Source organism: Patagioenas fasciata, chromosome 3 (genome assembly GCF_037038585.1).
Source record: "Patagioenas fasciata isolate bPatFas1 chromosome 3, bPatFas1.hap1, whole genome shotgun sequence".
NCBI classification, from domain to species: Eukaryota; Metazoa; Chordata; class Aves; order Columbiformes; family Columbidae; genus Patagioenas; species Patagioenas fasciata.
The window spans coordinates 21,943,997-21,958,511 of record NC_092522.1 but is presented as its reverse complement, the minus strand read 5'-3'; the positions used below and the strand labels follow the sequence as shown (position 1 = coordinate 21,958,511).

General features: G+C 41.4%; 1 protein-coding gene across 1 annotated transcript in view; it reads left to right on the top strand.

The window, feature by feature from the left end:
* Positions 1-14,515, top strand: part of LOC136100192 (ALK tyrosine kinase receptor-like) — a 339,835-nt gene that overhangs the window by 272,851 nt on the left and 52,469 nt on the right. The window contains exon 10 of the mRNA XM_065835062.2: positions 4,286-4,455. Coding sequence (XP_065691134.2) covers positions 4,286-4,455 — 170 coding nt within the window. The remainder of the gene's footprint in view (positions 1-4,285; positions 4,456-14,515) is intronic.

Here is a 14,515-nt window from a genome sequence, read left to right as displayed (position 1 = left end):
TAAGACTTGGCAAAGGTGCCCGCAGCTGTTGTCTAATTCTGTGTAAACTGTATTCCAACTTGCAACTTCAGTTTCTGTTCAACAATTAGGTGTTTTCCAAGCTCCTTTAATGTCTCACTTCATTTATTGAGTCAGGGCATTCACATCTGAAAACAACTTCCACTGTTTCCTGTCCCATGAAGAAGACCCAATACAAGAGTTACGTTTTTCAGAAAAAGTGTCTGTATTTCAGAATTCCACAGGTCCTGGTCAGAAAAATTTTGAGGAATTCCTTTGAGCAAGGATGATAGATGGGAGGAAACGACTGGGGGTATGAGAACTAAGTAATGTGGGGTCTCACAAGATATAAGCCTGTCATGCAGAGTTGGGGTGTGGGCAGCAAGAGAACCACCAGTGAGATCCAACTGCTGCAGATCCTTGGGAGAAGGATGCCTCTAGGGTCTTCTCCATCTTCTTAAAAATACCTTACTCCAAGACATGCTTGAAGTGTGTTCTTCTTTTTATCTTTCTTTTGGTTATTTGTGCTAAAGACAGATAACTAGCTTTTCCTGCCAGGTAGCACCATTGTACTAAAAGCCCGGGGCATTGCCACCCAGAAAGGGAGGGAAAAGAAACAGCAACACTCTGGAGTGCCACTGGGGAATTTTGTATTTATGCTGCTGTGAATGTGTGTCATTGGTTCTCAGTCAGGCATTTAAGCACTGGTTTCATACTGGAGTGTTTCTGGCCATTAAACTCACAGGCATAAGCAGGCCCCAGCTTTACCCAGAAGGCTCTGAGTGTTTCTTTTCTTTTGTGCATAAGAAAGTAAAATACAAGTCTCAGTTCTCAGGTGTTCTTGAAATTACGCAACTTGTGCTAGAAAATCTGCCCTCCTTGTTTTTCTTCGCCTCTCTGTTAAACCTGCCAAGTCCTGTTCATATTGATAAGGACTAGGTTTTTGCTCTTTCTTGGGTGAATTTGGTCTCCTGTTTGTCATTTCAGAAATTCCACAAAGTCAGAGGCTAAGGGGATTCTCAGAAGGCATCTTTCCAGATGGTATTTGCAGTATAGTGCATATGGTTGTCTGACCCAAGTTGCCTCAGTATGCTGTGTATTTACCATGGGCTCTCTCTCCCTTCAATTTTCCCCAAATCAGTTTAGAGCATTTCATTGACTGAGTCACTGGGTTTGCATCTGAACAGCTAATCGCCAGCTATGGTGAGTTCTAAAACCAGAAAACAAGGTGCTGTTGAGCCAATGTCTACCTGCAATGCTGAATTAATTTCTCAGTGATGTTTCTAGATTCTGAATATTGTCCTGCTGGTTTAACACAGAGGAAGATGTTTGATAACATAATGTTAGGGGTATGCCACCAACAGCCCAGATTCAGTTTTTTCCAACTGTGCCACTGCACTACTTACAGGCCGCATGGTGTATGTAGTACCATCTGCCACCGCTGATGCCATGTTGTGTGGAATGAATGCCAGCCCCATTCGTAAGTCTTTACTATGGCATCCAGCTCATCATCTGCTCTGGTTCACTTCAGCAGGTGTGAAAAGACCTGGACTGCCCTGCTGTGAAGCTCAGAAACCATGGAAATCACAGCCAAAAATGCCCATTTGGACACAGTGCCAGTCGATTCACTCGGAGCCAGTTCATTAGACTCTGCATATTGCACTTTGCCAACGAGCTGATCTCCCACATCTAATGCCAGCTATGTCTTTCCTTCAAACAGCTGACATGTGTGCAAAGGCATCCATTCCAATTCCTCAATTGCTTCAGCTTTTGCTCTAGTGTTACGTTAATAGCTATCAAAGGCTCACTCTTTTCTCACTCCTGACCATGCAGATGTTGGCTCTTACTGCCTGGCAGGTCTCCAGAAGAGGCAGAGGTCTGAAAGCTCCTGCATAGTAGGAGCTTCAGGTCTTTACCTCTCAAATGTTGAACTGTCAAAATGGCACAGTGAAGTCGCTCCAGTTTACCTGTATGAGAAATTTCACATAGTGCATTACAGCAGAGTTGGCATTAGGATCCTAGAAGTGCCTCACATATGGGCCCTCAGTAAAAGGAGTTGCTTTAAACTGAGATGAGTGCTTTAAATGTCCACTGGCATTCCAAAGTTATTTAAAAAAAATAACTTTTTTCTTGAGGGAAATTACTGAAGTGGATCTGAAAGGTATTCTAATGATATTTAAGGGCAAGAGCAATCTTCACTGTAATTTCAGTAGTCTCACTTTATAGAACCTTGAAAGTATAAAATACCCAACAGGTTATTTAATCTTGATTGTCACCTGACACTAGGATCATGTATGCACCAAGAGTTAGGAGCAGCCATGCAGATATCAAGATTGAAGGCATCAGCCTCCTACACCATAAACCTTTGTCAGCAGCCTCTTCCACTGGTGTTGGTTCTGCTGAATGTGTGGGTGTGAATTCAGCCCTCCCCCAGCTGCCTCCTGCCCATCACCTCGTGTCAGGTCTGAAGCAGTTCTTTGCAGTCCTGCTCAACTCTACTTTTTCTCTCTGGTGTCTGCGAGGTGAAAATCCTCACAGTTCATCCCATGGTTTCCACTGTCTGACATTGTGGAAATGGACATGGGACTCCACAAGTCCTTTCCCAAACTTGGGGTGAGAGGGAGCTGGTAGTCAGAGTTGAGCAGTGGCTTGTCCCAGACGTGCTGTGGTCTGGTAGGCCCCACTGGTAGTTTGTTGGACTACTGAAAACCTACGTGTCAGTCTTGAACATCTGTGATCAAAATGAGGTAATGGGATGGATTCAGAGACCCATACCTGCATATCAGTTTGTACACCTTATCAATGCTTGTGTCATATGCACTAGCAGTTCACACGCAGGAGGGATTCCAGGCAGGTGCAGTGAATTTTGGACTGGCTACAGAGAGGAACCACATCTAGATTTTTTGGTCTCTGCCATCGTCAAATTCAAAGTCACTGCTGTTTTTGCAGCTTTGCAGACAGCAGGTGAACTGCACTGTTTACCTAAATTCAATACTGATCATTAATATAATGGATACTCAGAATTTTGTTTCATCTGCCTCAGAACTGTGAGCATAAACTAAGAATAAAAGCAAAATTTCTGTCCTTTCAACCCCTAAATCTGACTGATCTGCCAGGACAGACTTACACCATGACATAGGAACAGCAAGGAAAATCTAGCAGTTATGTTTTATGCTGGGAAATGGATATGAATAGTCTATGCTATCCAAGCAAGGAAGTAAGTAATGTTATCAGATATCCCTGTGTAAAATTTAATTTTAATTTCTCCTGACTTAGGTCTTTGCTTTGAAGTATTACAAACCAGAGACCTATTTTTTAACATGCATAGATGCTTGATACTGTGCTGAACAGTTTCTTGTGTCCAAAAATCCATAATTAATGTGCCTTTAATAAACTCATTCCTTCAGCATTCTCACTTCTACTGGTTTTGAGATGAGACCCAGCTCCTGCATGTAATATATATGTGTATTTTACTTATGCTCTTCATTAACAAAGACCTAGGTTGTCTGCTTCCCAAGAAAATTAGAAGACTATATTCATGTAACATGGATTCTGAGACTAGCCTGATGCGGAAGGGATTGTTTTTCTTTTAATACAATGAGGGAGAGACAGTCATAAAATGAGAAAACTACATGAAATAGTTTTACATTTGGGAATAAATGCAAAGAAATGGACTCAGTTAGATTAAACTTGATAAAAAAATGTTAGAAATCCAGTTCCCTAAGGTATTTTAATTAATAAAACCTCATTGTTACTGAACTTTAATTGGAAAGTCTGTAGAAACTTGGAAAAAGGTAAGGAAAAACTTGATTGTTGAAAAGAGTATCTAGGGGGTGAAGTTTTGATTACTGGTGATGCTTGCTTCTTGCAGCTATTCTCCTTGTGATTTTGCTGCTGCAAGAATATAAGTTTATGGCTGAAAAAGTGGTAAGTCTTAACTTGAATCTTTTAGGTGGCATCTTAATTGAGTGTGATCTTTGTACTGTAGGTAAGAGAAGTATTAGCTTATACCTTTAAAACTGCAGACAAATATGTGAAAGCTAAAGCAGGTGTTTTGGGCTCAACTTTACCTAGAAAAAAGCCCAGTAGTTCCAACAGTAAATAGCATGACTAAGTATTACAAGCTTCCACATTTGTGGAGTTTTCTAAAATGTTTACATGAGCATAAGAGAGGAAGAATCAACTTTTTGGTGACTGGAAAACAAAGAAATCAAAGAAGAGTTGGGAATTTTGCTAACTTTTGGATAATCTTTGTGAGTTTTAATCTCATATGTTCTCTTCCTTCTAGCTACGAATGTCATGGCTCATCCATGGTGTCTTGCTGGGAAATATATCCCTGGTGCTGGTCGAGAACAAGACAGGAATGGAACAGAGCCGGACGTTCTGGCATGTGGATAACAGCGAAGGTTTGGGAATATGGCAGTGGATGATCTTACCTCTCCCAGATATTCTGGATAGGTATGAGTCTCCTCATCATTCTCCTTCATGGTGATCAGTCATTCCATCACTAGCTACCTGGCAATGGAAATGGCCAGCAGCGCTCCTGGAAGTGGCTCCCACAGGGAGAAGCAGCGCTTTGTCCCCAGGAGGTATCTTCTGTTACAGGTGGAGAAAAAGAATGACTGAGTAGTTAGAGCAAAGCACTCAATTTTAGAACTCCTGAGTGGTGGTCTTGGTTCACAAACTGGGTCTCTGAATAGTATACAGCAAGGGGCTTAAACTTACGTGTCTCTGTTTCATTGACTGGAAATAATCATTCTCCTCACATACTGCTTCATGTAGTGTGTTTGATCATCTTACGTGGCTTGCTAAAGTTGGATGTGAGCTGCACAGCTGATTACTTTTCTGGGTATCAAAGTCCCCAGTGTTGAGTGTGTCTAGATCTGAGGATTAAAAGGATGGGAGAAAAACCTGCTGAAAATCAGGTAAGGATGTATCTGAACACCTTTGTGTTAGCTGTAGCAGGAGACTCAGCTTAATAAAAGTCTGTCTCAGTTACGTCTGTATTCTGGCTTTAAGCACAAACGGTTTATCTGGTAGCATATGCTTAATCTGGTAGCATATGCTTATTTAAAGAGTGTTGTTTTAGCTGCTTCTTACAATTCAGCTTTAAGGGAATACTCCGTTGTTCACTGTTTACTTTTTATCTGTGCTCTGGCCTCTGGTGTTTGTAGAGAAGACACAGACATACTTCACCTCCTGCTGCCCTGGCCCCTAGGCTGTAAGATTCATCTACAATCTGTATCATGAGCACTAGTGTCCTTTGTCTTTTTGGAAATCTGTGCCCTAGAAATAATGGATTTCATTAAGGGATAGTTTGCCTTACAAGAAGTTTGAACAAACATTGTATGAATATGTCTTTTATCTTGCTGGCTCTTGGGGATGCACGTAGGCTGCAAATACAAGGACACTGCCAACGCTTTGGTCCTGAATGCATAATTAATATTGTGCGTCAAAGATTTAAAAAATACCAGCATTAGGCTTATTGTGCAGCCACTGCTGAAGCACCATTTGTAAAAATACCTGGTAGCTTCATTCCCATTCAGTGTTTCCTTTGAAGAATGGTATATTTTGTCATTATTATTTATGTGATTTATTTTCTAATGTTGCCAGGGGAATGTTTTGTACCTGAATTATTCTGTATTCTTGTACTATTGCTTTCCTTTAAATTCTCTGTGGTTGCACAGTCAAGCAGAGACTACTTTGATCTTAGAAGCCAGGCTAGCAGGTTCATGTAGAATCACAAATCCAACTGCTACATGGGAGGTTAAGTCATAAGCAAGGAAATCTTGGAACTTTTGGTGTCTCCTGAAAAGTTTTGTCTGTATTTATTCACAGAAAGTGCACTATTTTAATGAATTCTATCTGAGGTTGATTTATTTGAAACCAGTCCTTCCTGAGAAGGAATACATCTTCCATGAGATTTGGAAATACTTCAGGTGTCTTTTGCATCATCTTGGAACCCATTTCTTAGGAAATATGAACTGATGTACAGATTAAGAACGAACTCCATGGAAGTGTACACCAAAATGGTACAGGGAAGACTGCAGTATATATACTTTGGAGATAAATGGCAGTTTTATTGAACTGTAAGAAGTGTTTAATTGATGTGAACGCAATGCTGGTGCAGCTGAAAGCTTGCTGTGTCTGTCTTTTTCTAATTGGTTCTTGTGTCAGTAGCTGTGAGGGTCTGCGTTAGAAGTATGATATTGCAGATATTCCTACAGAAGGAGCTAAACTTTAAATCACCCCTCAGAAGTAAAGCTCTTGAATAAAGCACACCAGTATGCCAGTTCCACAAATAATTAAAGCACATTCCATTGTAATTGGGAAGCTGGATGAAAAGTGTTATTAATAACAAGATAATATGCTCTAAAACTGCTCAAAAGCATGCATGTTCAAAAGCTGCTTAGCCATAATTTCCATGTTTGGCTTATAGCACTTCAAAGAATCATTAGGAAGACTTCCAAGAAATTAGATCAGCTCTATCTTTAGAAACAGACATTTCTTAAATGTTTTATGTCCCCTGGGCTGTTCAGGGAAATTATGTTTTGGCAAAAAATCACAGCTAGAACATTTCAGGTGATTTGGCAGTAACGGCAAGTAGGGAGGAGTATGACAAAGATGCTAAATTGGGACTGAGGGATGTTAGATTTCTAGCACTGCCTTATCCTGGGCAACCCAGAATACATTCCTCATTTCCAAGAGTACGATGAGGAAAGGATTGTCTTCTTTCCTCCCATCTGATCCTTAGAAAATCATCCAGTTGCAATGTCACCTTGTGTGAGGTCTTTCCTTTCTTGCATGGCCTTTAAAGAGGCTGAAGTCCTGGCTTCTTACATCTTTCCAAAGTTAGCTATTCTTCCTCATCTTGAGAGTTTGCTCATGTGTTGTGGAGGTTAATGGAGCTGTAACCTAGTTCCACATGCTCGGTGTCCTCTGTGGAGGGGGGAAGGAAGGGTGAAGGGCCTGGTGAAGGATGTGCCACCAAAGCAGCCACCACCAATGAAGCCAGTTGTGGGCAAGAGCTTCTTGAGCTGCTGGATGAACAAATTGTGCTTACCAGAGGCAAAAGGCAAAGTCTCCAGAGGTGCTGAATTTTAACTTGCCATTTAAATATACTCAGCATGAACTAACAATCCTCATTTGGCCCCCATGGAGTCACCTGCCCCTCCCTGAAGGACAAATCAGATAATCAGCACAGATTAGTGAAAGCCAGGGAACTGGTAATTTTTGCATACTGAAATTTACACATTAATGCAGTGCTAAAGTGATTGGGTTGAGAGTAGTGTAGAAAACTGTGTTATTGTAAAACTGTTGTATTAGATGGAAGATTACCATTTGTTTTCCAGAGATGAGTCTGTTGAGAATTGTTCTTTTTCACCTTCACAGATATGCAAGTAGGAGACGGTCTTGAAAGCTCTGTCGTAGTTGATAGTTTGGGCTTGCTGTTTTTATACATTTGGTTTTAGTTAGTAAGTAAATGTGAGTTTGAATTTTAATAATGATATAGTCATGGGAATGTGACAGCAGGAGCAAACAGAAGCCTCATGTAATTGAAGATGAATGATTTGTGTAGCTAATAATTAGACATTTTGTTAGTTTAACAGTATGGTTAAGGTATATTGCATAGATAAATTGCAAGCACGTGTAACAAAGTGATTCTCTAGAGCTGGCTGTAGGCTGATGCTTATTGCCACCAGCCCACCTAACAACTGTTTTTCCAGACAGTGGAAAAGGTGGAAAAGGTTTAGCTCTAACAGGCTGAAGCCTGGCTGGAAAAAATTACTTTAAGAAACAAATACTAATTCTCTTGATTTCTGCTCTCTTGGAGAAGCTGAGGCCAGCCACGTGGAGTGACATGTAGACTAAATGTTCCGTGGGTCCATCTACCGCCTGGCTGGAGTTGCCTTGAAGTGGACTTCACATGAGCCAGCCCAGCCCAACTCTGGTCTTTTAAGTACTATATTCTCTACTCTACCTGTATGTTTCTTTAGAGATTTCCCTGTAACTTCTGTTGAGAGGAACTTTTTAACAAATGGCAACTATTAATAGCAACATGCCCAACCTCAGTGCAGTCTTCTGATAGAAAAAAGATTGTATAGAAGTAAAAAAGGAAAGTAAATGTGTCTACTGGTTAGAAAGGCTTCCTTGGCCTCCTTCATCCTTAAGTTTATTTTTTTGGCATTACAAAGGCTAAATTCGTAGCCAGTCTTAAGTAACAATGGCCAGATGGAAGGAGGGCTGAGAGAAGGAGTTTACTTGAAGTCACTAGAAACTACATTTTTGATCATAAGCAGTGGCACCATTTGCCTTCTCACTGATAGCAGACTGGACTCTGTGTCCTTTTAGCAGGGCAGTACCTTCAGAAAGTGAAAAACAATTTTCTTTTGGTCTCATTGTGGTCAGAGAGCTTAAAAATTATTTTCTTGCTGATGATCTTCTGAACACAGACTGAGGAATTTTACTATGTTGGAAGAGAAAAATGTGACTTACTAGGTAGGTAGTATGGATGTGACTTTCCTGAGGAAGAATGCAAAAGTGTCTACAAACTTAAGTTACCCCAGAAGGTGACCTTCTGTTGCAACAAGTCAAAATTCATGTCCAGATGATTATATTTTCTTTCTTTAAACTGGTTTCTTTACCTATTCCATTCTTACTGGTTTGCTGGGTTTTTATGGACTAGGCTGGTGCTCACTGGTTTTTCACCTGTGTGCCAATGTGGGGTTCTGTTTCAGTCCTCAGGAGTGATCCCCTTTGCTCTGTCTGGCTCCTTCAGCCGTGCTGATCGCAGTGGCAGCCAGAGCAGCTGCGGAACCTCTCACTAATTGCTGCAGGAAACAGAGCAGTCAAAAGAAGTTGTCTCAGTCATACCACTCTGCTGCATTTCTGCCAGTTGTGGCTGAGCATTCTTCTTGTCTAATAATTCTGTCTTGCATTGCTCTGTCTTTCCCTTGCACTGCTTTCAGATTATCTTTCTAATGAGTTTCTGAGAATTAGTTTTCCCATCAAGGAAGAAAAAGAAAAAGAAAGTTCTTGGCAACATTTTGTACCCAGAGACCTGTTTGTCTCCTGTTATTCCTGAACTTTCATCCCATTCTATGGTGAAGAAACAGGGACCCTCCATACAAACAACAATCACAGAATCACCGAATGTTAGGGATTGGAAAGGACCTCGAAAGATCATCCAGTCCAATCCCCCTGCCACAGCAGGAACACCCAGATGAGGTTACACAGGAAGGTGTCCAGGTGGGTTTTGAATATCTCCAGAGAAGGAGGCTCCACAACATCCCTGGGCAGCCTGTTCCAGTGTCTGTCACCCTCACTGTGAAGAATTTTCTTCTCAAATTTAAGTGGAACCTCTTGTGTCCCAGTTTGAACCCATTGCCCCTTGTCCTATCATTAGTTGTTACTGAGAAGAGCCTGGTTCCATCCTCGTGACGTTCACCCTTTACATATTTATAAACACTAATGAGGTCACCCCTCAGTCTCCTCTTCTCCAAGCTAAAGAGACCCAGCTCCCTCAACCTTTCCTCATATGGGAGATGCTCCACTCCCTTAATCATCTTTGTTGCCCTGCGCTGGACTCTCTCCAGCAGTTCCCTGTCCTTCTGGAACCGAGGGGCCCAGAACTGGACACAATATTCCAGATGTGGTCTCACCAGGGCAGAGTAGAGGGGAAGAAGAACCTCTCTGACCTACTGACCACCCCCGTTCTAATACACCCCAGGATGCCATTGGCCTTCCTGGCCACAAGGGCACAGTGCTGGCTCATGGTCATCCTGCTGTCCACCAGGACCCCCAGGTCCCTTTCCCCTACGCTGATCTCTAACAGGTCATTCCCCAACTTATACTGGAACCTGGGGTTGTTCCTGCCCAGATGCAAGAATCTACAGTTTCCCTTGTTATATTTCATTAAATTTCTCCCTGCCCAACTCTCCAGCCTGTCCAGGTCTCTGGATGACAACACAGTCGTCTGGCATATCAGCCACTCCTCCCAGCTTCGTGTCATCAGCAAACTTGCTGACAGTGCACTCTAGTCCCTCATCCAAGTCATCGACGAATATATTGAATAGGACTGGTCTCAGTACCAACCCTTGAGGCACTCCACTAGATACAGGCCTCCAACTGGACTCCACCCCATTGACCATGACTCTCTGGCTTCTTTCCTTCAGTTACCACATTACCACATATGCATTCATTGGTCACATCTACACCTAGCTCTCTTTATTCTTTGTTCTTATATCCATCCAACAAGCATAGCCTCTGTTGCTCCAATGTGGTCCCATATTACTTTGTTAAAAACAGAGTGAGACTTTAATGGCTCTATTGCTGCTCTTCTGCCCTGTATTGTTAGCTATGTCTGCTTCTGTCCTGCTTTTGAAGTAAGAGTTATTCTGCTGATGGCTGATGACTGTTCTTTTCATCTGAAAAAGGGGGGTTTGGTGACAGTGTGTGCAGAGTATCTGTGACAGTTTTTGTACGTGTGTATATTCGGTATGGTTGCCTTTAATAACACTTTTTAAAATCTCTGCCTTTATTACTGGCTATTAAGTAACTTCCTGTGTGACAATCCTGTCCCTGTAACTGAGTTTGGTTAAGATGCTTGTATTTCTCCAAATAATCTCATTCTACCTAAGTATATCTTTTATCCCAAATAGTAAGTATTCCTTTGTGAAGTGAGCTAACAATGCATCATTTGTAACAGAGAAGTTAATGGGAACCTGAATGTAATAAGGGTTAGTGACCTGAAACTTCTCCATTCTGTAAGTACCTTGATCTCAAGCAGGTTCAGCTGTAATTATTTTAGCTAGGTAGAGAGAGAAATCACTTCCATCAGAGGCGAAACATTACAAGATATGAAATGGGATTTGTACGTATAGGCATGCTGTGATCGTGTCACTGTGTGGAGGATTGAGTACAGAGGAGATTAACATTCAATCTTGGTTAATAATCCCTATCTTTCTGATAAAAAGAAAAAAAATAGTGATTATGAGCTTTTCTAAAATAATAGCATGAAGACAGCTGCCTGAGTCTGGCTAATGGAAACATGAAATGTCTGTGTGAGCCAGGGACAATATTTAGGTGGAATTTGGAGTTGTTACTGAAGGGAGGGAGCTGCAAAATTTACACAAGGTCGGCTCTCTGAGGTCTTCAATTCAAGGAGAATGTTTTTTATTTCCTTCCAAACAGAAGAGGACATAATAAACCCAACAGCTAACATTTCTGTGTGATGAAGACTTAAGAATAGGTGACATAAGCAGAAGAGTTTGTCCTCATAGAGGTTATACCAACATAGCTATAGAAGTATTTTCATATTTTTAGCTCCGTATTTCCCTATGTAAATAAGCCCCAGATATTTTGGGAGGGAGCCAGTCTTCTGTTAGGATAAAGGAAAAAAATAAAAAAGTGAGCAAAAAGAACCAACTGAACAGAAAATCCTGGATGATGTGATGAAGTTCAAATGCTGACAACGCTGAAGTAAAAACCAAGATTTAAAGATCCTGAGGAATGAAGAAAATTACAGCCCAAAAGCTCTGATGTTATCCTGTTTCTGTCAGCTTTAACTGAGTTGGAATATGCTTGGTCCTACCTTTCATGGAACTGCTCATCTAGATTCAGATTTCATGGGCTGGGCCAAAGAAACAAACCAAAAAGCTTACTTGTTATGCCTTTGGTGCCATTTCTAATCTGTGACTGAAATATTTAATCAGTAGTCACCTTTGAGGGGTTTTTGAATTTATGTAAAACTTGTACCCTTCAGACAGCCTCACTGAGGTTCCCCAAGGGAGAGACCTGAACTAGGTTTTTTTGTCCACCTGGTACAGCAATTCCCACCTGTCTCAAAGAGATTTGAAGAAAAAAAAAAACAAAACAAGAAGTCCTTTGTATGAGTTGTATTCAAAGCTCAGCTGACACTCAACTCTGCGGGGTGTAACTTGCACTTCCCAGTTATCATACATCTAAGGAACATTTTTTCTAGCTGTACTCCTGGGGTCAAGTAGGACAAAAGAAGAGACAGATAAGAAGTAATTTCCACCAGTCCTCACATAACATTTTTTTTCTAATATCCAAGCCATGAAAGACTTTTGTAGCAGCCATGTTTTCGTTCCTATGAAGAAATCTAGCTTAGAAACACAGATTTATCTTATGAGGAGTTGAGTTCCATGTGAGGAAGTTACTGGGATTTATTAAGCAACAAAGTCACAACAAACTTGCCAGGGCTAATCTTGCTGTTCCTGTGTAATTTCCTTCAGGAATGCCCTTTCATGGCCATCCACCACAGTATCTGTGTTCGCAGTGAGTGTGTCTGTTCAGTGCTGTGGACCAGTACCTGTGCTGTACGAGTGCCAGTTGAAGTACTGGATGTGCAGTCATCGTACCCCACTTTGATCTGTGCAAAAATGTCAGTGAGGTGTTGTCACCTCCCCTGTTAGAGTCATTGCAATAACATACACTTCTGGTGTGTCCATACCAGCTTTCACCAAAGTCAAAGGGAGTCATTTTATTGATTTCACAGATCAGACAGAAAGAAAAAAAAAAAGGGGTGGTGGGGGAGGGAGCAAGGGAATGAGATTGTCTGTGAGATTTTTTCCATTTCACTGATGTGTGACATTTCCATCTTCAGTTTTGATTAAGTTTCTCTTAATTAGCCCATTAAGCTAAAACCACCAAAGCTAATGATTGAAATGTTGGTTAACTGATGATCTTGTTTCAATGGAACCTGAAAGACATCATATTTCTAAATTAATAGTGGCATTAAACTGGAGAAGAGAAAAAGATGAACTATTTGTTGCAGAAGTGCTGATCTCAAGAGAAGATTTATACAGAAACTTCATTCATGTTAGAAAAAAAAATCAGATTAATAGACAACCAGAGCGGCACTGATGGTCCTAACAGTGTTTGACATTCACATGATTTTTCTATTTTGGAGGCATTTGTGTCATTTTTTTTCATCCCTGGTGAACTTCAGAAAACTTCTGAAGTGTTCTGGTCCCAACGCTCCTGCAGGTGAGATCAGCATGGCTGTCTCTTAACTTGAATGAACTGCAAATACAAAATGCAACCTATTGTGTTCTTATATGGGCACGTTAGATGGCACTCCCTTCAATGACAGAAATACTGGCTTATATCATGCCTTTCTGTTCTTAGGGGCTGAACATTTGATAATTCTTGTAAGAACAACTCTTTGTTGTCTGAAAAGGCATGACATGCACAGCGCATCAAAGGATAACACCTCGGGGCATGAAGCTTAAATTCTGTGGAGGAAACTGCCTGAAGCTATTTTCAGATGTATTTAGTTGCCAGGTACAAAGAAAGGTACATAGTAGTCTTTGCAGAAGTATCTGCCTCTTCTTTTATGCAACCTGAGCTAAAGACTGCAGAAGTGGAGGGTAGACACATCTAAGAACTGCTTGTCTTTTTCATTCATTTCGCAGCCTCAACTTAGCACCTTACAAACATAAGTACACATCAAAATATCCACATCTCCAAGTGGCATTTAGTGTGCACCCCCAGGAAACAGGCTGAAGATGAAATGCAACAGAGACTCAGTTCCAGTGGTCCCTTCCATGCAGCTCCAACGTTCACTGTGTGCAGGGGACTGATTTGCAGACACAGCCAACTGAAAGACATGTAGCTGAATCCATTTCCACCTTACCTCTTCCTGGGGGTTTCAGCAACACACAACAGAGAGGGAGAAGCTTCTGCTGAGCTACAGCCTGTAGTTTACAGCCCAAGGTAGGTCCTGGTTCTCCATCACATACCAGACTGTGATCTGTGGTGGTTCAGGACCTGTTTCAGGTAGGGTTCAGTCATCGCTGCTGCTGCCACAGTAACTTAGAGGGAGAAGTAGATCAGAGCCCCCTTTGTCTGTCCAGCAGCTGTTGTTTAAGCCTCACATGGCATGTCTGGAACTGAACAGTTTATGTTTATGCTAGAGCTTGTAATTCCATTTGGAGTGTTGTGGGATGTCAGCCACGGAGCAAACGGAGGGAGGAGGCAGGGGGAATAAGTACTTAGAAGCCAGTTTAACATCCAGTGATTTTTATGTTTCTTCCGGTTCTCCTCCTAGACATACCTGCAGTGGGTTTCAGGTATACCAGCTAAGAACTGTGGGGATTCTGGCAACATCAGACCGTACCTGCACTTTGTGTGGATTGGAAAGTCAAAACATACACTTTTGTGGTCTCCAGATTTGTTTGGATGGAGATGCTACCTTTTGAGCTAATAATAATGCATCATTTAGCAAAGAAAATTATGTCTTGCTCTTTGGAGTTTCATTTAATGCTAGGGATATTCTTCCTTCACTATATCCACTGTTCTTTGTGTCAATCGCCTGCTTTTTCATAGCAGTTGCTCGTGTCTTTAGAGTATATAAAATCCATTTTAGAAATGTCTCTCCATATGTTCAGTGTGTATCTCCAAGAAGCAAGACATTTCAGTATTGAAGCATTATTGTTTTACTTTACCAGAAATAAAGAAGGAGGAACGTAGTTACTATATCAACTCTTTTCTG